Consider the following 24,055-nt stretch of genomic DNA (forward strand, 5'->3'; position numbering starts at 1 on the left):
GATGGCAACTCCAGCTTTGAATAATCTGGTACTTCAGTACTCTGTTTGAACAAATAAAGCAACATAAAGTGACGTGGTAAATAAATAACAACGACGGTTTAAATAACAAAACGTTGTCTTAAAATGAGTTACACGACGGTAAAAACATACCGTCGTAATGAATACTTTATTACGTCGTTTAAATAAAACTGACGTCTAATTCAAATGCAAAATTCATAATTAATGAATTTACCTTTTCAATTTTCTTTTCTCCAACACTGGATTGCTGTTTTAATAAATAAAGAGATATATATATAAGAAAGATTGTACAACAATTTAAACATTCAACTAAATAAAAAATGGCGTGGAAATTTAAAACAAACGACGGTTGAAAGAAAATATAGACGTCTGAAAATTGAAAAACAAATGAAAAAGGCAAAGTTAAGAGAATTTACCTTTTCATCTTTCTTTTCTTCAATCTTTTCACCATCCCCAGATTTCTGTTATAAGAAATAAAGAAATATATATAAGACATAGTACAAAACGGGCAAAAAAAAAAAGTAAAAAAATTAAATTAAACCGTCGTGGTAATAATAACAAACGACGGTATTTAATAATTACAGACGTGTATATTTAATCAAACGACGGTAAATAATAAACGTCGTGGTATTTCATATACTACGACGGTATCTAAGCTTGTACAACAATTTAAACATTCAATTAAATAATTGCAGACGTGTAACATTCATTAAACGTCGTGGTAATTCCTTTATTGAAAAAAAAATGAAAAAAAGCAAAGTTATGAGAATTTACCTGTTCAACTATCTCAAGTATCTTTCCTTCTACTCTCTTTTCTACTTCCCCTGATTTCTGTTTTAAGAAATAAAGAAATATATAAATGACATTGTAGAAAAATTAAAACAAATAAATAAACCGTCGTGGTAAACATTAACAGAAGACGGTATGAAATAATTACAGACGTCTGAATAACATCAAACGACGGTTTAATAAAAAGCATCGTGGTATAACTTTAACACGGAGGTAAATATAAACAGAGAAACAGAGAATTCAAAGTTCAAAGACGTTACCATTTCCTCCTGCTTTTCCCCATTCTTGGCAGTATCCTCCTCAAATTGTAGGGCTCCAACATCAAGTGCCCCATAGCAGCTTGCTTTGTCCGACATTGGATTTTTGGGACTTTGCCCTTGGATTTGGGACAATGTATTCAGTTTCAGCACGCTTGGATCAAAATTGGGGATGATTTTTGAAAGCTGACTCAGCAAATTTTCCCTCTCAGCTTCTACCAATTGCTTGGTCCTAGCCTCCATCTTTAAACTCTCTTCCCTTGATCTAGCCTCCATTTTCAAAGTCTCTTCTTGAAGGACAAGTCTTACACTTTCCTTCAATTGATCAGCAAACCTTACCTTCTGTTGTCTAGGTAAATTGAAGTATTGCTTAGGGGAAACCCCAGCCCCTACCCCTCTAACTCTTCCTGGATGCTCGGGACCCAAAGCCAATGTCAAAACATCATTGGATCCTGACAGAGAAAGAGTGCCTTCAGAGACTTGCTTTTGCAAATCATCCTAACAAAAAGACATAATAAAAAGTCAGAATAAGGAAACAAATGACGGTTATTTATAAAAAATAGACGTAATATAATATTTCACATGACTCAATAACATAACAATCGACATAATATAATATTTAAGACGACGCTAACTAAATACCGACGTTATTAATATATTAACACGACGTCAATAATAATCCACCGACGTCTTATGATATAATTACAAAAAACAGAGCATGGATTCTAGATTCAGACCTTTAACGACGCCTTTTAAAATATTTCGACGTAGTAAATCTTTTCACACGACGCAAAAATATAACAGCAGACGTAATAAAATTTTTAAAACAGAGTGAGTAGGCTTACAATTAATTTTGCTTTCTCTGCAGTCTTTGGATCCGGGATGTTACCATGTTTGTCTTCTCTTGCTTTTTTCCATAAGGTAGATCGATCAATATCTACCCCAGACATGATTTCCTTCAAGTCCTCCTTAAAACCAACATATCCTTTTCGAGACAATCGATGATTGTACTCGAGTTTCTCCCTCCTCTGTGATTGTTCTTCATGCACAGCCTCAAATTCTTTAGATAACCTTGAAGCTACAAAGGCATCCCATTGAGCTTTCTCTATGAATTTGTATGTTTCAGGGGGCTGCCTTAATCTATCCTGCTCCTTGATGAATGGAAGGATATGAAACCTCGTTAGTGTAGACTTGAAATCTTTCCATTTCTTGGCTGCAGAAGATAGCACCATTTGCTTGCCCCCTTTACCAACCACAAAAGCCATGTCAACGGCTTCCCAAATCTGCTCTTTTATATCCTTGGATATTTGAACCCATTTCTTGTCCATAAGTGGGACTCTGGAGCGTGCCAACACACCAATGTAGGACTGCATCTCATTATGTGCACGGCCATATGGTTTCCCTTCTTCATTGTACTCAACAACAGGCTTGATTTTCTGAATTTTTCTCTGCACAACACGGGGCATTGTGCTCATACCCCGACCTGACTTTGCCTCCTCAGAAATAGTTTCCGTGCTGGCTGGTTCTGTCTCAGAAGATGAAACAAACTTCATCTTCTTCGAGGCCTTGGTTTGAGGATTTACAACTCTAAGCTCCTTCTTCGAGGATTCATTTTTTTTCAAGCCAGACTCCTTACTTTGGGATTGAGAAACCATGGTTACAGACAAATTAAAGCTGCAAGTGAAAATATATCAGTGAAATTAAGAAAAACCACGACGATTATTTATAAACTACGACGTATTATAATATTTCAAACGACGTAAGAACAAAACAAACGACGTAATAATAAATTTACACGACGGTAATTAATCACCGACGTGATAAAATATTACAACGACGTCAATAATAAACAACCGACGTCTTATGATATAATAAAAAACAGAGTATTAAATATTACAACGACGTTAATAATAAAAATTCGCCGTGGTATTGAAAATAAAACGACGTAAATATTAATATACCGTCGTCTATACCACAAAAACAAATTAGGAACAACGTAAAATATTTTCAGCAGAAAAATAATTAAAAAGATTTTCGAAACAAAAACCATTGTTCAGAGAAATCAAACATGCGATGAATATATCCTTAAAAATCAAAAACAAAAAAAGGATATCATTTTAAAAAACAACGACGAACACTTTCACACGACGCTAGGGTGACTGACGAACCGTCCTGGTCTATAAATCTAACCACGTAAATAACAAGCCACCGTCGTCTTATTTAGTTGAAGTAAAAGAACCAGAGTAGTGTTCAAACTTGGAAACTTTTCATCTTTGTCTGCAAATTTTATCAAACTTGGAAAGAAAAAATGTAAAAAGATTTAAAAAAACGAAAATGATATGCGCATGCAAAACAGAAACAAAAATCCTTCCAGAAATGCTTACCCTTTGCTTGCGATGAAAGCTTTCTTCTGGAGTTTGGTGTTTCAGTTCAGAGATGAAGACGAAGAGGAGATAAGCTTGAAAGTTTGAAACAGTTCGTGGAGAATGAAAAATGAGAAAAGCTTGAAAGTTTTTCTCGGGTTTGGAAACAGTGCAAGTATGGGTTAGGAAGGTGAAAGTTTAAAATAATAAAAAACCGTTTCATAACAACGACGCTATTAATAGTATGCGCCCTAGTATGATACATTATACGGCGCTATTGTTAACACTGCCCTATAATATTACTTTAAACGACGATATGTTTTAATGAAACGACGTTTTTAAATCGAATTACACGACGCATGTTTCTTCAAAAAAGATGAATCGTCATTTTCCAATTTACCCAACGACCTTATATTCAATAATAACGACGTGAAAAATTAATACCACGTCGTTTTAATTACTCATACCGACGTGTAAGTTTTTTAATTACACAATAAATTAATTTTCCAAAAAATTACAATGTCGTTTTTATATAGCGTTGTTGTTAAATAATTTATACGACCTTATTTTAAATTTAAACGACGTGTATGTTATATATAAACGTCGATAATTTAAAAAACCGACGTGGTATATAAGATTTGTTTATAAATAATGGGTTTTCTGTCTTTCTGTCGTCTTCATTTTTCAATTAGGGTTTCAACTTTTTCTCAATTCTCTGGAGGCACATCACCTCTCTGTCTCATCTCGCTTTCATTTTTCAGTTTGGATGTTGATGTGTGTGCGCGTTTGTGTATCTGAAAGACACAAACACGCACACATCATCTAAAAAATTGTCTTTCTGCACAGAAGGAGAACAAGGTCTGCATCAGCCCTCTTTCTCAGCTCCTCCGTGATGGGGTTCTCTGGGTTGATCTCCATGGTCTTCTTGCTCGACATGTACCCAGCCGCTCTGTTATCCCTCAAGGCTTGAGCCTTCATGATTCTTTCCATGTTGGCAGTCCAGCACGGTCAGACAGTCAGACACCACAACCTTCTCCACTCTGTCACCCAAAAAATCCTTCACAACCTTGCAGAGTCCCTCAAACTTCTCCTTCAACTCTTCCTTCTTCTTTGCCTCGTCTTCACTCTCATCAAGCTTGAGACCTTCCTTGGCGGCTGAGACAAGCTTCTTGCCCTCAAACTCCTTGTGAGAGTAATTGGCACATCATCCACTTCTAAAACATTGCCTTTGTTCATTCTGGTTCGATTATGATGAGGAACAGAGTTAATTCTGGTAATGATAGACGAATAATGGCATAAAATTTGTACGTCGTTAATTTAACAAACTGTCGTGGTTAGTACAATTATGCGACAGTAGAGTTATGGATACCGTCGTAGTATATTATAATTAAAAAGTCGATAAATTTATATTTACAGTCGTGGTAACTTAATTTAAATAGATTATTATAAATAAACCCAATCCTAGACATGTATTTATAAAAAAAACCCACGCACTATTTAAATATAGAAACACACCCAAAATCAACCCCAAAATAAACAATTGTATATTTTTTGGGTGTGTTTATAAATGGGTTTTGAGTGTGTGTGATGATGGATTTTGGGTGTGTTTATAAAGTGTTTTGGGTGTTGGGTTTTTTTATAATTTCAGCCCCCATTTTGGGTGTTTTAGTGAAACTCCCTAATTTAAATCGGCGATTTTTTTTGTAATTAACCGTCGTAGATTCCTTTGAATTTATGCGTCGCTGACTAAGAAAATTGGGTCGTGTTTATTAATTAATTAACATGGCGTCTTATTTTTATATCGTCGTCTTTACTTTCTACGGCGGTGATTTCATAAATGCAGTCGTTGTTTTTAGGTTCAGATTTTAACTCTGAAAATACCTTTGTAATAAGACGACGCTTTTTTAATTTGGTGCGTCGTGGTTTCAAAATATCTATACGTGTGCCGTTTTTTAGGTGTTTAAAGTATGTTTCTACGACGGGTTTCTATTACCGTCGTCTTTTAAAAAACAACGACAGTTTTTTGATCTACCGTCGTTGTTTACTGGTCGTCTTTTGCCCTTTTTGTAGTAGTGAGATAAGAAAGCATGGACAACTTATCTCTTTATTCAGGTAACTCAACTGGTTTACGAGAGTATTCGTGTTAATAATGTGTTGTAAAATGAAAGGTATATGCGAAAATATTAAACTGCATGTAAAGTAAATAAGAATTAATTTTTATATATTTATATATTATATATATATTTGTGAAATTTTTTTAGGCCCAAACCCAACTATTTCATTATACCAACAAAAAGCCCAAATTTCCCAAGTCCATTGCCTAAGTCCAACAAGCCATATTTTAATATCCTAATCCTATCAAATCTCACATCACTCTCTTTCTCTCACGCCCTCTCTCTCTTTCCTCTCAGATTTCCTCAACTTACTTTTTCTTTCTTTGTTTTCTCTTCTGCTTCTTTTCCTCTCGGTTCCTCAACTTATTTTTTCTTCTTTCTTTCTTCTCTCTTCTGCTTCTTTTCCTCTGAGTTCTTTTTTCTTCTTTCCCTCTTATTATTTCTTTCTTCTCTCTTATTCTTTCTCCTCTCATTTCGTCTTTATTTTCTTTTTTTCTTCCTCTCTTTCTCTGATTTTCTATTACTCTGATTTTTTTTCTTCTTGGTTTTATGTTTCTCTCTCTCCCTCTATATCTCTTTTCTTTGCAACTCTGTTTTTGTATTTCTCTCTTCTTTTTTTTCTCTTCATTTTTTGTTTCTCTGTACATATATGTGTTCATCTTGTAGATCTGGGTGAAGTTCTTGGAGATCTGGGTTAAGTCCCAGTCCAAAGCAGGTCAGCGTCTCTTATCTCTCCAATCCCTTGTGCAGATCTGTATTTTTTTTTGGTCAACTATCCATTTTGGTGCGTTTATTTCACTTTTGGTTTCATTTGTTTCTTCTGATATGGTATTGATATTTTCTATGATTTGGGGCTGATGATGTTACTGAGGTCTGATTCTCTTCTTTTTCTTCTTTCGATTTTTTCCTGTTGTGTTTTGACATACCTGTTCTTTATTCCTGATATCATTCCTCAGTGGCATGCAAATCTTTGAACGTTGTTGTAAACTTTAGATGGGAGAGAAGCTCATTCATTATTTTTCAGAAAAAGAAAATAACATTACAACAATTGACAATTTGTTGCTCTTTGAAACAGGTACTGAAGTAGCATGGATAAAAAGAAAGACTGAAGATGTTGCAGAAAATTGAATGTGTTCTATTTCTGTAATTTGTTTGTAATTAAATTTGCTTTATTTTGTTTTGTTTTTAGGTTTTAAGTTTTATATTAATGCTTGCTATTTGTTGTTTTGTCAAAAAATTGTATTAATGCTTGATGGATTCATTCAATTTGCAGTGTGAATGTGAATTGGGCCAATCGGTAATAATTAGGCCCAAAAGGTTTTAAATATCAATTGGGCTGAAGCTTTAAAAAAATTTAAGAACAAAAAAATATTCAATTAAGTTGAAGAATCGGCCCAAACCGTAAAATCCGAAACCGAACCGGATCAAAACTGGATCGGGTTGGTCCGGTTTTGTCTGGTATTTTTGTTAAAATCCAAACCGGACCGGACCGATGAACAGTACCGGTTTCGGTCCCAATTTTGCCTGAGAACCGGTCCAAACCGGACCGTGCCCGGGCCTAATGTGAATGGTGGCAGACAAGCTTCACCATTTTCCTTGTGTGGACTCCAATAGTTAGTGGCTGACTAAGCCATTATCCTTACAACATTAAAGGACGAATTATGCATATTCCTTTTGATTTTTTGTGATTTTTGTGATTTTTTTTTGGTCGATTCCTTTTGATTAATCATGGTTGATATTTAGATGCCATTAATGACTATTTAAGACAACCACGACAAATTGCCAGAATAGTTTTCTTCGCCGGATCCCACCGACACCTAATCACCCAATTATAAAATTTCCTGCAAATCCACAACCTGTCTCATTCTCATTACTAAACTTCGCAGATCAGGGCTCATCCAAATTAGTATGCTAATAAATAATAATAAACCCCATAATTAATTTTCTTTATTTGGCCAAATATAGTCTAGAAACTTAACAGCACCACTCAACTGAACAGCATGGATAATCCGATATCCCTACTGTACTAATCACCATAACAAGCACAACAGCCAGATTATGCTTACACAGAAACTAATTAAACCCGCATCCAAACACACCCACTATTAAACAGCAGAAACCAAACCGCTCGAACCGGACCGGATCATGCGGTGAGTATGACTCCTTTTCTGGACACCGTCATCCGAGTTACAGTAGTTCCTAACGGCGGTGAGCTCGTAAGGGGACGTATCGGTGGCCAGCCACTGCTCGATCGTGAAGAGCTGTTGGCTGCAAGGAATGTGGGCCCCAGTGGAGGTGACCTCGACGTAGTTGACGTACCAGCCGTGGTGGGAGCCGGATCCGTCGGAGGTGAGGTTGAGGGCGCAGATGGGGGCTTGGAGGCAAGGTCCGCGGCCGCTGAAAATGTCCAAATTGCCCCTCTCGAAGTAGTTGTAATCGGTGCCCATCAACCCGCCCCAGGTCTCGAGGTTCCGGATCTCGATCCCGTAGCCATAAGCGTCGTAGAGCCGGACGTTGGCGTTGGAGTCCGTCCCGCCCTTTAAGATCGACCCGGTCCTAACGTAGACTGTGTACACGCAATCCGGGTCCTGTGAAAAAAAATTAAATTAAATATCGCTTGCATAAAAAATAAATTTAATTAGAAAACGACGAAAGGCGAAAGCGAAGATGAAGGTGAATTACGTCGGAGAAAGCGAGGGTGAGGAAGAGGGAGAGAAGGAGGGAGAAGAAGAGAGTGTTGCTGTGGGATGTCATTTTTGCCATGAGTGAAGCTTTGCTGAGTGTGATGTATAGAGGCTTTTTTATAGTAGAAATGATATTAGCTAATCTTCTTTTTTCGGGGGTGAAAAAATCACGTGCTATTTTTGTGTATTGGCCCAGGTCGATGTCTGTTGGGGATGATTTGGTCATTTGGTGTCCAGCAAGGGTTGGCCCATATCTTCCTGTTTATTTTCAACACTTGCCACCTTGTAATGATGAGGATAAAAACAAGATAAGAACAAGGCCAGACTCGGTGTTCGTTTTAGGAAAATTTCATTTAACTACCCGGATGACGTATTAATTACATCTAAAAGTGGAGGCTTAAAATATTAAATATTTTTATGATTGCTAAAATAACATGAATACCTTTTAGGAAGATTCACAATTACACCCAATATAGGAGCCCAAATTATAAAAATACCATACATAAAATAGACTTTAGAAATACACCCAAAGCTTATTTACAACATAACAAAGAGGATTTTAACAACCATAAGGTGTGATGCGGTTGGCAAACTGCCACCTCCAACTGGCGAACTACCTAGTGCCTCAATGGCAGGGGTTCGAAACCTGTTGGAAGAACTTGTGGCCAGAGGCAAGCCGAACCTCGAGCGGGGATTAATCCCACCCTTCAGGTGTGGGGACACCTCGTGGTATTTACAATTTTTTTTTTAACTTCTTTTAAATTACAAAACTGCCTTTGTTTATAGAAATTAAATGATGTATGGTTTATTTATAGTTTTAATGCTAAGAATGGGTATATGACAAAATATCTCTATATTATTTTATGCATAATCGACTCTTCCTTTCTATCAAATTCATAACTATTGCATACGGGTCTAGTTAAGTGAAAAATGGTGTTAACTTGTAGATTAGCTGTCTCAAGTTCAAATCCCTACAACATCATAGTTGTGTGTGTGAGAGAAATTTTCATCCTCTGTGGTTTAGACTGTTGCTTGTACTTAAAAAAAAAAAAATAGGGCTCTGAAAAAAATAATAAGACGAGGAAAGAAAATGGTTTCCTCAGTAATTAGGAGGGAAAAATTGTTATTTTGTCAATCGAGTATGACGAAATAACAAAAATCGAATATGAAAATTTTATGAGTAGTTTTGTCCAAAAAAAATAAAAAAGAATAGTTGGAAAGAATAAAATAAATTAAATTGGGGAAAGATTTTTTTTTTCCCCTCATCGCATCACAACCTTCACATTGGCCTTGAAACTTTTCAGCACGAAAACAAAACATACAATGTGATTTTGGAACGTGCACCAGCTAAAGGACGAGAAAGCGGACTTTCCTTGTACACTTATGTTTTTGGTCGCATCTCCATTATTACTTGGAGAGAGCCATTTACTTTTACAAAAGGCTCTGCAAGTTGCAACTTTGGACGGAGCTGTTTTTTTATTTATTTTTTGTATTTTTTATATATTTATACTGAAACGAAAATTACAAAAATAAAACCTCTAGAACAAGGAAGTCCAAAAAGGTCAAAATAGAAGGGAGATACAGCAGAGAGAGGCAACCCATGCTCCCAAACAACAGAAGTCGAGAGGCCATGGCTCATATTAGCTACAAAATCTGCAGTGAAATTGGCCTCCCTAAAAACATGCTGGAAACGAATAGAATAGGAACTCATCGGCAAAATATCTTGAACAATTTGTTGGATACTCCATGGAATCGAAACCTTCTTAACCACACTGTCAATAATAAGCTTGGAATCCTCTTCAACAATGATCTTACGCCACCTGCGATTAAGGGCAAGAGCAAGACCATCCCTTAACGTCAAGCATTCAGCCACATTAATGGTAGTCTCACCAAACTTGTTTGCACTAGCAAGTAAGACATGACCATCACTGTTGCGAATAACAAAACCAGTAATGCCTTGCAGATTTTGAACTGATCCATCAAAGTTAATTTTGATCCAACCAACAGGGGGCATTCCATTTAATGACCATGTGGCTTGAAGCCTTAGGTTTCACAATGTGATTTTGTTGCCAATAATCCAGACCCACAACAGCCGCAGCATGAACACATCTAGTAGGGTGCGGTTGGGTACTACGGAAAATTAAGTTGTTTCTTGCCTCCCAAATTTGCCAGCAAATTAGGATAGCCTTGGAAAGATGATCGAACTCCTGAGATTGAGCATTGCAAGGTAACTGAGACAGCCACCCAATAAAATCATGGTTTGGCTCAGGAAGAGAGGAAAAAGTAGATGAGCAACCCCAAGATTTGCATGAGCTTATTTCTGTCCCAAGAGTTGTTGGTAATGAAATATGAAACTTTATTTATTTATTTAAGTATAAGTAAGATCTTTGGTGCTCTGGAATCTCTTTTTGGAGGGTTAAGAAACTCTCTTGTCTTAGAGCACTTTCATCTATGGTGCTATAGTAAAGGGTAAGGGCAAATAAAGGCATACACTATTTATGTGAATAGTGTTGCCCTGCCCTTTTTTATTTTGCTTTTTCACCTATTGTCATGGCAAGTAAAGGCAAGCACTATTCACATGAGATATGAGGAGAGAAATTTGTATGGAGTTTTGGTGTGGGAAGTGAATAACATGGATAGGTATTTATAGAAAAAAAAAATTCTGAATTTTTTGATATATATATTTGAATTTAAATTGGTTGTTGACATCACGCTAATGTCAGCATGACATCAGCAAACTCAGATAGTAGCTCAGGCAATTCTTGCCTTTGGGCTTACATGGGTAAATGGGGCCCTTTTTTGCCCAGGCTGCCTTTCATTACTGGAGAGCTTAAACCCAACTTGGACTCGCTTTTGCCCTTGCAAAACTAACTCGCTGGAACTACTCTTAGGTACTTTGAGTTACAATTTTGACCCACCAATTAAAATGTTGAGTGAGGCCTTTCCAACCAAGCTTATCTAAAGCTGCAAGGTTAAAATGGTTAGTAATTCTAACCTCTAAACCTCCAAGGTCCTTGGGGAGACACATATTTCCAAGAGATAGGGTTCAACCTATCATTGCCCCAAAAAAAACTTCCTACAACTCTAATTCATTTCTTTCACTACTTGGGGAGGGCATTTAAAACATGAGAAAAAATGATTAGGGATTCTAGAAACATTGGCTTTAATTAAGGTTAAACACCTAGCCCTTGGTTGGAAGAAAAATAAGCTAAAAGAGCATTATTGAATATAAATTTTGGTTTTGCTCATGTTCATAGGTCAACTTCTTGGCTTTGGATCACCATGTTTTGGTGCTCAGATGCGGTAAAGGTCTTCATGAAATTTGTTCCAATGGGCAACTACAACATATCTGAAATTTAGCGCCATTGAACAAGAATAGCCTATCCAAACAATCCAGCATTTGATCCTAACTCTAAAAGTCTATTTTGAGTCACTTTTACCCCCCTTGGTATCATCTCCCTTTCTAATTGTTACCACACCTCTTAGCAATAATTAATTACATTGTAGAGATTTGATTTTCTAATGGGTAATAAATTAGAATCTCTCTTTGTGTATTAAAACAAAATGAAATGATGAAATGGGGACATTAGCCTACCCAGCTTCAGGAAAAGGTGAAGTATCCTATGGGTTAGTGAGTTGGCAAGGGAGAGAGAGGCAGCTAGGGGGAGGAAATTAGCTCATCATTCGATACTTGCATTGTCTGAAACAAAAGAAAGAGGAGAGCAAGGAACAGCCAAGCAAAGGAGGCTACCAAAAAGGAGAAGAAACCATTCCACCATTGAAGGCTTTTATGCCTTCATCTCTACTAAATCTGTAAACTCTTTCTAGTTATATTTTGAATTTGCATTTTTTATAAGTATGAGGAACTAAACTCTATAGCTAGGGCTTAGGTTGAAGCCTTAAACATGATTATTCTATTGTTTTGATGCTTGAGTTAATGGATTTCTAGATGTTGTTGATGAATTCCTTTTCACTAAATTAATCATATGCTATATGTTTGCTTCCTTTGATCACCTTAGGTTGTATGCATCTAGCTAAAGTGTGTAAGATACCCAAAAACATAATTTCTAGTTAGCAATAAATGATTGAATCATTTCTAAGTGAGCATCATGTGAATTGGTTTCTTGATAACGTTAACAAATAATGAATTCCTCTTTACTGAAATAATCTATCCTTGATGTATTTTTTTCTTTGATTAATTACCCTTTAAAGCATGCTTCTTGGATTGTTGGGATTATATGTACCTTCATGTTTTCCTAAGTAACTAATGGATGAAGTAAGAATCATCCATGTGAATTGGTTTCTTGAATGCCTAATGTAAACACCATACTATCAAGGTTCTTGTGATGTTCATATTCTCTTCAATCTTAATGGGTTTTTCATATGATTAAATCGAAGTACACCTAGATTGATTGTATGGAAAGCACGAGTATTGTAGCACTAAACATGCACTTTACTTATTTTAGAGAGAATCAAGCGTCTTGAGCCACTAAACCTGGTATTGATTGCGAACATCTTCATCAATGCATCTAGAGTTCATAACTTGAGTGTCCATGGACATGAGTAGGATTGTTTAGGGTGGATTCCGGAAATACTAGTGTTCGTTATCATTTTAATTTCACACTTCGATAATCATTTATATTGGTCTTGTTAAAATTAGAGTTCGGTTACATTTTAAGCATTAGAATTAGTTCACTTGAATCAAAACCCCCCTTTTGTTTTCTATGTGTATTGTTTGAAATGTTGAGTGTTATTTTCACTAAATTTTGCTCACTTTTGTATCTGTTTTTGACATTTGTCACACGCTAGGTTCTTCATTTTTCCGTGCTGAATCCAACCATATAAAGAACGTAATATTTGGATTAGTGGTTGGAAAGTTACAGGTCAAAAATGAAATAGAGGTCGAAGCTCAACAGAGGAAATTCGTTTCTCTCCTCTGCCAAAAAGCGATTGATCTCTGCTACAGTACAAAGGTGATAAACGGGTGGTACCGTGGTGATAAAATGAGGATACAATGGTGATACAAGAGTGATACAAAATGCTAATTGTGTTTTCTTTTGGTTTCATTTCTCTCACCTTTCTATACTCTTTCCTAGTATTCGATTTGTATCTTACCTTTGTGATTGTGTTAAATAAGTATTCTATATGTACTCAAACTGGATTTACATCTAAACCTCCAATTCCTCGTGGGAACGATCTCGTATTTACAAATATATACTCCAATAGATTCGTACACTTGCGAGTATTTTTAATTGGATGATTAACACATTAATTTATGCCAATTATTAATACAACAATTTTTGGCGCCATTGTCATGGAACTGGCACGGTTTATATTTTACTTTTTATTTCATTTTATTATTAGTGTAAGTTTGTTTCTTGGGTTTACTATTGATTTACCCCTTGAACTTTTACGCTATTTTCAATTTGCACCCTCAACTATTTTTTGGAAAATTGAGTATATGAATTGATTTTTATTGCCAATTCCCCCCTACCGTCTAAATCAACAATATGTCATCCAATAGTCTATCAATTAAAAACTATATTCTTTTTGAAAAAATTAAAGAAAAAGAGAACAAAAAAAAAAGAACAAAAAGAAAAAAAAAAATCTAGGGACCCATCCCCTGCAGTTTTCTTCTTCTTCCATTCTCCCATTCCTCCATGACTACCACCCTACACTCCAAACCACACCCATCCCCCCCCCCCCCCCCCCCCCCCCCCTTCCCAGATTTCTCGTCCCCTCTTCCCTTTCATTTTTTTCACCCACACACCCCCCCTCACCCCCCACACAAACCCATAACCCCAGTTCGCAACCGCCCATTTTCTTCTCCCCCATTCCCCATGGGCACCATTTGCAACCCACCCAACAACTGACCAGGATTTGATTTCCGAATTTCCAACTTCCAATTTCCAATTCTCAACAGAACATACAAACTAACAAACGCCAGTTCCATTGGAGTGACTGATTTCTCTGGGAAAGAAATGACATCAGACGAAGGCAGCCTGTGGTGAAATGAAGTTGTTGACCGGAGCAGGCGGTGGTGGTGGTGGGAAGACGGTGGCGGCGGGGGTGAAGTTAGATTCACACAGCAAGAAGCTATTGACGTGGGCACTCGTCAAAGCGGTGGAGCCTGGTGACAATTTCATCTCTCTATTGTGAGTAAGTCCCTTATGGTTTAACTCTATTATCATGTTTATTATTGAGGGATGCATTGTAGCCCTCTTCTGAGTGATTCTTTTTAAAATATATTTTATTTTATTTAAAACCACGTGGCTCTATGCCATTGGATATGTGGGCTCCATACATGTGCCACGTCAGCAATTTAACAGAAAATTTGACGAAAGCTAACGGCAGAGACCATTTTGATGTATGAAGGGTAACTTTAAGGACCATTATAGTGTCACAAAAAAAAGGTTAAGGACAAAATGTGATAATTTTGCAAACCTAAGGGCCCATTTGTGATAAAAAGCCTAAAAGTTTTAACAAGAAAGCTCAGTTTAGACATCATTCACAAGGCGGCAAAGTTCAAAACACAACATGCTCATGTGTAGTAGTGTGATAGCCAAATGCAACTCATTCCCCAACCTCAGTTTTCACACAACTTCGAAAACCATACTAAGCACAAAATCAACTTCAATTCTCACCAAAGTTGTCCTCTTTAAAACTTAAAATACATTTTTAAAAAATTAAAAAGAATTAAGTTTTTTCAGGGAAAAAAAGGAAGCCTGCAACTATCCTTAATGGTGTCCAAATTGCCGGTGAGGTTTGGTGGCAAAGTGTTGGTTAAGGGATAGCTACTGGGTTTTGTTTTTCCTAAAAAAATTTAAATATTTTTAAATTGTTTTTTTTAAGGGATTTTAAGTTTTAAAATTTATTTAAAGTCATGTGGCTCTATATCATTGGATGTGTGGGCTCCACACATGTGCTACGTTAGCAATTTAACAAAAAATTTAACGGAAGCTAACGACATGGAGCATTTTGATGTGTGGAGGGTAACCTTAAGGACCATTAGTGTCACAAAAAATGTTAAGGACGAAGGTGATAATTTTGCAAACCTCAGGGACAATTTGTGATAAAAAGCCAAACTTTTACGTCATGTGCATGAATCGTTCTCTCTTCAGAAAATGTTCAGAAAGAATGTTTTGAGCCTTGTTCTAGTTTTAGTTTTACTCGAGGACTAGCAAAAGATAAGTTTTGGAACTTTGTTGGGTTCATTTTTATCCATGATTTATTATGTCATTTACCCAATGTTTTGAGTTAGTTCTTGACAATTTATAGCTTTTTACTTTCTTTTTTTTGTGTTTTTATAAGTTTTACCTTGGTTGGAAGAAATATGAGCTAAAAGTGCATTATTGAATATAAATTTTGGTTTTGTTCATTTTCATAGGTCAACTTCTTGGCTTTTGATCACCATGTTCCAGTGTGGGATGCGGTAAAGGTCTTTATGAAACTTGTTCCAATGGGTGTCGACTACAACATATCCAAAATTTAGTGCCATTGAACAAGTATAGCCTATCCAAATGATCCAGCATTTTATCCTAACTCTGAAAGTCTGTTTTGAGTCACTTTTACCCCCCTTTGGTATCATCTCCCTTTCTAATTGTTACCACACCTCTTGGTAACAATTAATTACATTGTAGAGATTTGATTTTCTGATTGGTAATAAATCACAATCTCTTTGTGTATTAAAACCAAAATGAAATTAAATGGGGACATTAGCCTACCTACCAACCTCCTATTTATTCTCACCTTCGAGGTTTTGGGTGTTCTTATTACCCATATCTTGGTGCCTACACAAAAAGTAAACTTGGCAATCACACCATTGAATTTGTGTTCCTTGAGTACTCGCCATAAAGGTTATCTCTGCATCGAACCCTTCACTGGCCATGTCTGTACCTCTCGCCATGTTTTATTTAACGAAAATTGTTTTCCCTTTGAAACTTTGTAGGTCTCATCATCCCCGTATTATGTTGCACTGGACTTTCACCATGTGGCCTCTTTGTCCAATCCCCTTCACTCTGCACGCTAAGAACCTGGGGGCTCCACCTACAGGTCTGACCACATCTGTGCCCTTCCAAGCCCATCTCTCGCGGAATCCGCCCCTTGGCCTAGAATTCCTTCTGCCAGCGCCTCTCTAGGCCAAACTCTCTAGGCCAAACGCTCCAGGCCTAAGACTCTCCAATATCGCATATCTCCCACCTTGACGTCGGTTCTGAAAGCTTTCTTCATGGAAGCCATTGATGACCTTAACCAAGCTTTGAGATCTTAGAAGAATCGAGAGAGATCAATAGAAACAGAGAGAGAGAGAGAGAGAGAGAGAGAGAGAGAGAGAGAGAGATGGTAAAGCTGATTTTCTCATTAATTACTTTAGAGCTTACAATACAAGACTTATATATTCTAGCTAACTAACACGTAAATTAAGTTAACAAACTAATTAACAAACCTAACAACCTGCCAGCTCATTATCTAACATACACCTGACTAAAATGGTGACTAATAGACACGTGACTAAATGTAATGACTCATGAGTTACAATCTGGTGGTTTGGGTTGTATGCTAACATCCCCCCTCAAGCTAATGCTTGGAGGGCTAAGCATTAGATTATTGCGAAAATAAGAAAACTGAGCAGTATGGAGACCTTTAGTAAATATATCAGCCAACTGATTGCTACTAGGGATATGAGAAACCAACATATCACCCCGTGTAACACGCTCACGGATAAAGTGAAAATCAATTTCGAAATGCTTAGTGCGAGCGTGAAACACAGGATTGCTAGCAAGAGCCAATGTTGAAATATTGTCACACCAAAGAATAGGTTGACGATCAAGAAACACATGAAGATCGCGGAGGAGTTGATGTAGCCAAGACAACTCAGCAGCTGTGATAGCAAGAGCTCTATATTCAACCTCTATTGAGGAACGAGAAACTGTACCCTGCTTCTTGGCACACCAAGCAATCGGATTATTACCAAGAAAAACAACATATCCTATTGTGGAATGACGGTCATTGACATCACCTGCCCAGTCTGCATCGGAGTAGGCTTGCAGATGAACGTCACCAGAGGTAAAATGAATGCCATGCGTCAGAGTACCAGCCAAGTATCGTAGCACACGTTTGACTGCAACAAAATGTGTATCGGTGGGTACATGCATAAACTAGCAAAGAGTGTTCACAGCAAATGCAATGTCAGGCCTCCTGAAGGTAAGATACTGAAGTCCTCCTACTAAACTTCGATAGAGGGTAGGATCAGATAAAGGTGTTCCATCAAACTTTAGTAACTTGGTAGTAGGTAAGCAGGGTGTAGAACAAGGCTTGCACTGAGTCATCCCAGCCTTAAGGAGAAGATCAGTAGCATATTTAGATTGATTAACATGAATACCTGTAGAGGTATACTGAACTTGAAGCCCCAAAAACTAGGTTAATCTGCCGAGATCCTTCATATCAAACTTACGGCTAAGAGCTGTAATGGTCTGCCGAATCAAGACGCTATTATTCCCAGTCAAGAGAATATCATCGACATACAAGAGAAGAACAAGCATATCACTCCCAGATGCACGAACAAAGAGAGATGTATCAGCCAAGGATTGAACAAAACCAAGAGTGAGCAAATGAGTAGTGAACCGTTCATTCCAAGCTCGAGGAGCTTGTTTTAACCCATAAAGAGACTTTAATAACCGGCACACATGATGAGGTTGAGTAGAATCCTCAAAACCCGAAGGTTGTTGCATATAAACTTCCTCATGAAGAACACCATGAAGAAAAGCATTCTTCACGTCAAGTTGTTTAATAGACCAATGATACTGAGCAGCTAAAGCAAGGATCAATCGAACTGTAGAGTGCTTGACAACAGGACTGAATGTCTCTTCATAATCAAGGCCAGCCTCTTGATGAAACCCTTTGGCAACCAACCGAGCTTTGTGTCGAGAGATGGAACCATCAGCATTTTTCTTGACTTTGAACACCCATTTACAACCAACAATATTCATGGAAGGGTGATAAGGAACAAGAGTCCAAGTATGCTGTTTTTGAAGAGCCTGAAACTCATCTTCCATAGCAGCCTTCCATTCTGGAACCTTGGTAGCCTGGGAATAAGTGTGTGGTTCATAGAGAGGAGATGGAGTAACTGGTGGTTTGGCAGCCAAGAAACCATGTCGAGATTTGAGAATCCCAGACTTAGAACGAGTCTGCATAGGATGAGAATTAACTGGGAGAGCAGGAAGATCCACAACCAAATGCAGTGATAAAGATGAAGAAGCAGCTGGTGACTGATCCACAGTATGCTCAGAAGAAGATGATGAGGCAGACGGAGTGAAAGATGCGTCTTATACCTGATGAAAGTCTGGTGGCTGAGCCTGTACATACTTAGTAGAAGGATTAGTAACATCAACAGAAGAAGCAATTTCCCTTGCAGTAGGTACTGGAAATGCTAATGTGTTAGTAGAAGAAGTAGCCGCTGGAAAATCATCAAGTCTATGAGTAACACATAAAGGGGAAGAGAGTAGATAAGGTTTAGAGGATGTTAAATCTGGTGGTTTAGTAGGAACTGAGGAACAAGAAGCACTCTTAAAAGGAAAGCAGTCCTCATCAAAGATAACATGTCGAGAGATGTAAATGCGATCAGTTTTAGGAGCTAGGCAGAGATAGCCTTTATAATCCAAAGTATATCCCAAAAAGACACATTGTTCAGACCTAGGTTGCACCTTAGATTGAGTATAGGGTCGTAATAGAGGATAACATGCACAGCCAAATACCTTCAACAGATTAATATCTGGTTCTTTATGAAACAGTTTAGAGAAAGGAGAGTGCATACGTAAATTATTGCAGGGCATTCTATTAATAAGATAATTGGCTGTGGATAAGGCATGGAAGAGATATTTGGAAGGAAGGGCAGCTGTAGTGAGAAGTGTAACAGCTGTTTCAACTAAATGTCGATGTTTCCTTTCAGCCCTTCCATTTTGCTCAGGAGTATAAGGACAAGACTTATGATGTAAGATGCCTTTGGAACTAAGAAAGGTCTGAAATTCTGTGCTGACATATTCACCCCCACCATCAGTTTGGAAAGTTTTAATGGAAGTGGCAAACTGATTTTGAACATAGGCAAGAAAATGAACAAAAGTAGAGAAACAATCTGATTTCTTTATTAAAGGAAACAGCCAACAAAAGTTGGTACACTCATCAAGAAAAAGTACATAGTACTTGTGACCATGCAAAGAGGAATAAGGAGTAGGACCCCATACATTCGAGTGTATCACTTCAAAAGGAATTTGAGACACAACATGTGAAGATGGAAATGGTTGTTTGCACATCTTCCCTTGTAAACAAAAACTACATGCATGTGGTGAACTAGGAGAAAGAAGAATTTGAGCTTTAGCTAACATAGAATTGGTAATATCATGAGATGGATGGCTATTGCGTAGATACAGCTGCACCAAAATGGATTCAGTTGCATCCTCAACTTGTGATACTCGCAAGTGCACGAGCCGTTTGGTAGTATAGCATATGTAAGTGCGAGGTCGATCCCACGAGGATTGGTGATTGAATGATCCAATTCATTTTTCCTACACAAAACAGAAATGAAAAAAGAAAGGAAATAAATAAAACAAGGAAGAAAGAAAATAACTAACTCAAGCAGATAAGTTCCCAAGTTCAATTAGATTAACGGATTGATTCTAGCTAATGTATGATTAAGCCATGGTGTGTGGTCATAACCTTGTGTTCCTAATTCCCTAATTTGATCATTTGTTGTCTAACCTAAAATTAAGCATTAGGAACCCATTAAGCATAGAAGAACAATTTAAACAACCAAGCATGTATCTAATCCCTGTTGTCGAATGTCCATACATACTCTTCCTATTCATAGTTCAATTCGAATTAAAGCATGGTGTATACTCTTAATTCAAACCAAGATAGCTAACATGCAAGCCTTAATGGTGATCAATCATTCAAACTAGCATATTAACTTATAAGCATAATGAATAAGAACATGAACCATAATTGAAACTTGGAAACTAATCAAACTTGAGACTAAAGAAAAGAATTTACATAATGAAAAGTAAAGTGGAACTAAGAAAAACTTAAGGAAAATTTCAACACAAAAGATTTCATTACAACAATTGAAAACTAGAAAGAGAAACTAAGAGAATTTGAGGGAGAGAAGGGAAGGGAGCTCTAGAGAAGTGTTTGAGAGCTCCCCCCCTTGGGGTGTGTTTACAAGCTTAGAGAACTTCCCTATTTATAGGCCTAGGGGAAGTGAAAATCTGAATTCAATATGGCTAATGCATACAACACTTGTTTTATAAAATCTGAAATGGTTGATGCACTTGTATTAGAAAATCTAAATTGGGTGATGCACTTGTATTAGAAAATCTTGAATTGGTTGATGCACTTCACCAATAGATCCCACCAGCAGCCCTAGCTCATCTTCATGACACCATGACCAAGCTTCCAACCAGAAATGATAGCTCATACCTAGCTCACCATGACCAAGCATCCAACCAGCACATGCTGAGGTCAGCATGACCAGCAACTTCAAGGGCTTACAACTTGGGCTTCTCTTAATCAAATTAGGACTTTAAGCACTCAAAATTGAAGTTCAGAATGTCTTCTTTCCAGCCATATGTTATTTGGGCCAATCCAAGGTCGGAGGAAGAAGTTAAGGCCGAAACAAATTGATAACTCATTTTCCGCGCTGATAAGATCCATCCTGAGCATGGTTCTGTGTTTGCTAGGTAACGGACTCCAGATTTATCCAATGGGGCTGAATTTTGGATATGTTATAGTACACACCAATTGGAACAACTTTCATGAAGAATGTGGCCTCATTCGAGCTATGTAGGTTGTTGAAACAAAGCTTGCAATATGACCTACGGAACTGGACTGGCAGGGGGCTGTAGCCAAAATGAGTTTGTCTTTAAGCTCTTCATCCATTCATCCAAATTAGGCCTTAACATGCTTGAATTGCATGAATTATGCTCTCTAAAGCCATCATTATTACCTAAAGCTCAATGAACTGAAAGATAAACACAAAAAGGATTAAAAGCACAAGTTTAACTCAAAAACATAACCAAATCATAAGCTAGAAGGGTACAAAATGATATACAATTATGAACCGATCAATGGCCTAATCTATAGTGCCACAAAGTATGACAAACTTTTCGTCCATGAAAAGCAACCAAGTGAGGTAAAATGGGAGAGATTCTTGTTGGCAGTGGATAAAGACCATTACTGCACTTGCCTTGATACAGAATTTGCCCCTTCAGATCCTGAATTTGGAACCACAAGGCATTATATAAAATCTGGCAGTGATTATTAAGACAAAATCAATGAACAGATAGTAGATTAGTGGCCAGATTAGGAACATGTAAAACCTCAGGGAGATTAAAGACTTGATGACCAGAGACAAGAGAAGAGCTACCAACATTAGCAATACTGAGTCCAGTACCATTACCTATAGTAACATTATCAGTGGAGGTTGAAGGAGTAATGTTGGAGAGAAGTCGAAGATCTAAAGTCATGTGATTTGTAGCACCACTGTCTGTTAACCAGATGTTTGGATATGAGAATGAACCACTAGCAGTTGCAGTAAGAGCTATGAAGGCAGGAGAGGGAGGCGTGCCTTGATAGGAGAAATTAGCTCGATGTGGGCAATTTAGAGCTGTGTGACCAAACTGAAGGCAGATTTGGCATGTGTCAGTAGCTGAAGTAGATTGAGCTGATGGAACTGGTGGAGTTGTAGGAGAAGGTGACAAAACACCAGGGCTGGAGTTTGGAGAAACAAAATATTGAGGTGAAGACCTTGAGTTACTCCTTTGATGCCATGGTCCACTATTATGATGCCATGAACCAGCATTGTTATGCCATGGACCAGAACCTTGATTCCATTGACCATGAGAATTTCCAGACTGACCACCATGATTCCATTGATTGGTTGAAGCATTCCAGATAGTATCAGGGTTGCTGCCATTATGCCATGACCCATCATTATGCCAAGAATTGCCTCGCCCTCCATTATTCCACGATCGGCCTCGAGACCAAGAACCACGACCACGATAGTTTGGACGTCTATTCCAGTGAGATTGCCAATTTGGATTACCACCTCCTTGATCAACAGAACCAGAATGAAAATTATCACCATGAGCGACAGGTGGTGAGGAGGAAACTGTGCCTTTTTGAGCAACCATAGCAGTTATAATTGGAGGAGTAAAGGACTTAGTAGCAGCATCCAAATCACTCTCTTCCTCTAGGAGTAGATCACGCAGCTCTGGAAGAGTAACACGAACTAGTCTAGCACGGATATGAGACTTGAAGTGATTGTATTCCATAGGTAAGCCTTTGAGAAGAAGCAAAATCATATCCTGATCTGAAATAGGATGACCAGCAGATGATAGTTGTTGTCGAGCGGCACGAACCTTCTTCCAATAAACTTCCACAGAGTCAGTGCCTTTTTGCAGTCCATGCAAAGTATTCTTAAGATGCATGATCTTTAGCTCAAAAATTGAAGAATAACGATCTCGCAGTGTAGTCCAAGCCTCTGAAGCAGACTTACAATTCATCATCTCAGAAAAAGCATCATCTGAGAGACTTGCAGTAATTAAGTTTAAAATAGCAGTATCCATTGCTTCCCATTTGAGATATCATCTCCGTCGGGATCAGTAGGCACCTTAACCGTGCCATCAAGAAAGCCACAAAGCCGATAAACCCTGAGAAACTTCTCAACTTGATAACTCCATTGCATATAATTCGTGTCATCCAACTTCAGAGTAATATAATTGGAGGCATTATGAAGCAAATCAACAGGTGTAACGGAGGTTTTCCCCATTTTCAACAAAGATTAGGGTTGAGGGAAATCAGAAATTCAGAAATTCAGAAATCAGAAATTCAGGCCGTGTTCAGAAAGAAACAGAGCAAAAAGACTCAATCGCAAGATCAATTTGATTAGAAACAACAAGCTATGACAAACGAAGAGAGAGTACGAAATGACTTCGAAGAAAGCAGAACCTTATATGATTTCACAGAGAGAAACGAAGCAAAGAAATGAGTAACAGAGAGAGATCGATCAAGATATGCAGAGTTAGAGCTCTGATACCATGAAAGCTTTCTTCATGGAAGCCATTGATGACCTTAAACCAAGCTTTGAGATCTTAGAAGAATCGAGAGAGATCAATAGAAACAGAACGAGAGAGAGAGAGAGAGAGAGAGAGAGAGAGAGAGAGATATGGTAAAGCTGATTTTCTCATTAATTACTTTAGAGCTTACAATACAAGACTTATATATTCTAGCTAACTAACACGTAAATTAAGTTAACAAACTAATTAACAAACCTAACAACCTGCCAGCTCATTATCTAACATACACCTGACTAAAATGGTGACTAATAGACACGTGACTAAATGTAATGACTCATGAGTTACAATCTGGTGGTTTGGGTTGTATGCTAACAGGTTCCAGCCCCCACCCCCACCTTATGTCCTTCTTCACATTTAATCCACACATGAATCCTACTCTTCTCATGTTTGCATCGAATCAAGTTCTTCGGCCCCCATCTCTGAAGCCACTTGGGTCAGCTCCCTCTCCAGCCCATTCACTTGTTGATGCATGCACCACTCCACGGCTCACTGACCACTCCTTCTGACACTAAGGAACCAGCTCCACCTCCACTATCAGCTCATCCCATGCGATCCCGCCTGCGTGATGGCATTACTTACCCTAAAAACCAAACCGATGACACTATTCACTATCCACTGTCTGCTCATCCTTGGCTTTGCATCTCATACTCCACGTTTGCCTACCTAAATACCCTATGCATCACCCAAACCGATGACACTATTCAC

The 24,055-nt window shown here is 37.8% G+C and overlaps 2 protein-coding genes and 1 long non-coding RNA gene across 3 annotated transcripts; 1 reads left to right on the top strand and 2 right to left on the bottom strand.

Moving 5' to 3' along the window:
* The first annotated feature begins 5,838 nt into the window (after positions 1 to 5,838).
* LOC110747656 (uncharacterized) lies at positions 5,839 to 6,807 on the top strand. Its single transcript, XR_002525252.2, has 2 exons — positions 5,839 to 6,256; positions 6,617 to 6,807. It is a non-coding gene; the product is annotated as an uncharacterized LOC110747656 (long non-coding RNA).
* A 653-nt stretch (positions 6,808 to 7,460) lies between these two features.
* Positions 7,461 to 8,384, bottom strand: LOC110747347 (PLAT domain-containing protein 3). The gene is made up of 2 exons (XM_021947539.2): positions 8,224 to 8,384; positions 7,461 to 8,129 (listed from the first exon to the last, which is right to left on the bottom strand). Exons 1-2 carry the CDS (start codon positions 8,302 to 8,304, stop codon positions 7,647 to 7,649), a joined length of 564 nt encoding a protein of 187 aa, XP_021803231.2. The 5' UTR covers positions 8,305 to 8,384; the 3' UTR covers positions 7,461 to 7,646.
* Positions 8,385 to 20,326: 11,942 nt separating this feature from the next.
* LOC148293721 (uncharacterized) lies at positions 20,327 to 23,452 on the bottom strand. Its single transcript, XM_088254233.1, has 2 exons — positions 21,673 to 23,452; positions 20,327 to 21,487 (listed from the first exon to the last, which is right to left on the bottom strand). The coding sequence occupies exons 1-2, from the start codon at positions 22,838 to 22,840 to the stop codon at positions 21,447 to 21,449; spliced, it is 1,209 nt and encodes a 402-aa protein (XP_088110359.1). The 5' UTR covers positions 22,841 to 23,452; the 3' UTR covers positions 20,327 to 21,446.
* Between the last annotated feature and the right edge of the window lie 603 nt (positions 23,453 to 24,055).

Source organism: Prunus avium, chromosome 6, assembly GCF_965620075.1.
Source record: "Prunus avium chromosome 6, drPruAviu1.hap1.1, whole genome shotgun sequence".
Taxonomy (NCBI): Eukaryota; Viridiplantae; Streptophyta; class Magnoliopsida; order Rosales; family Rosaceae; genus Prunus; species Prunus avium.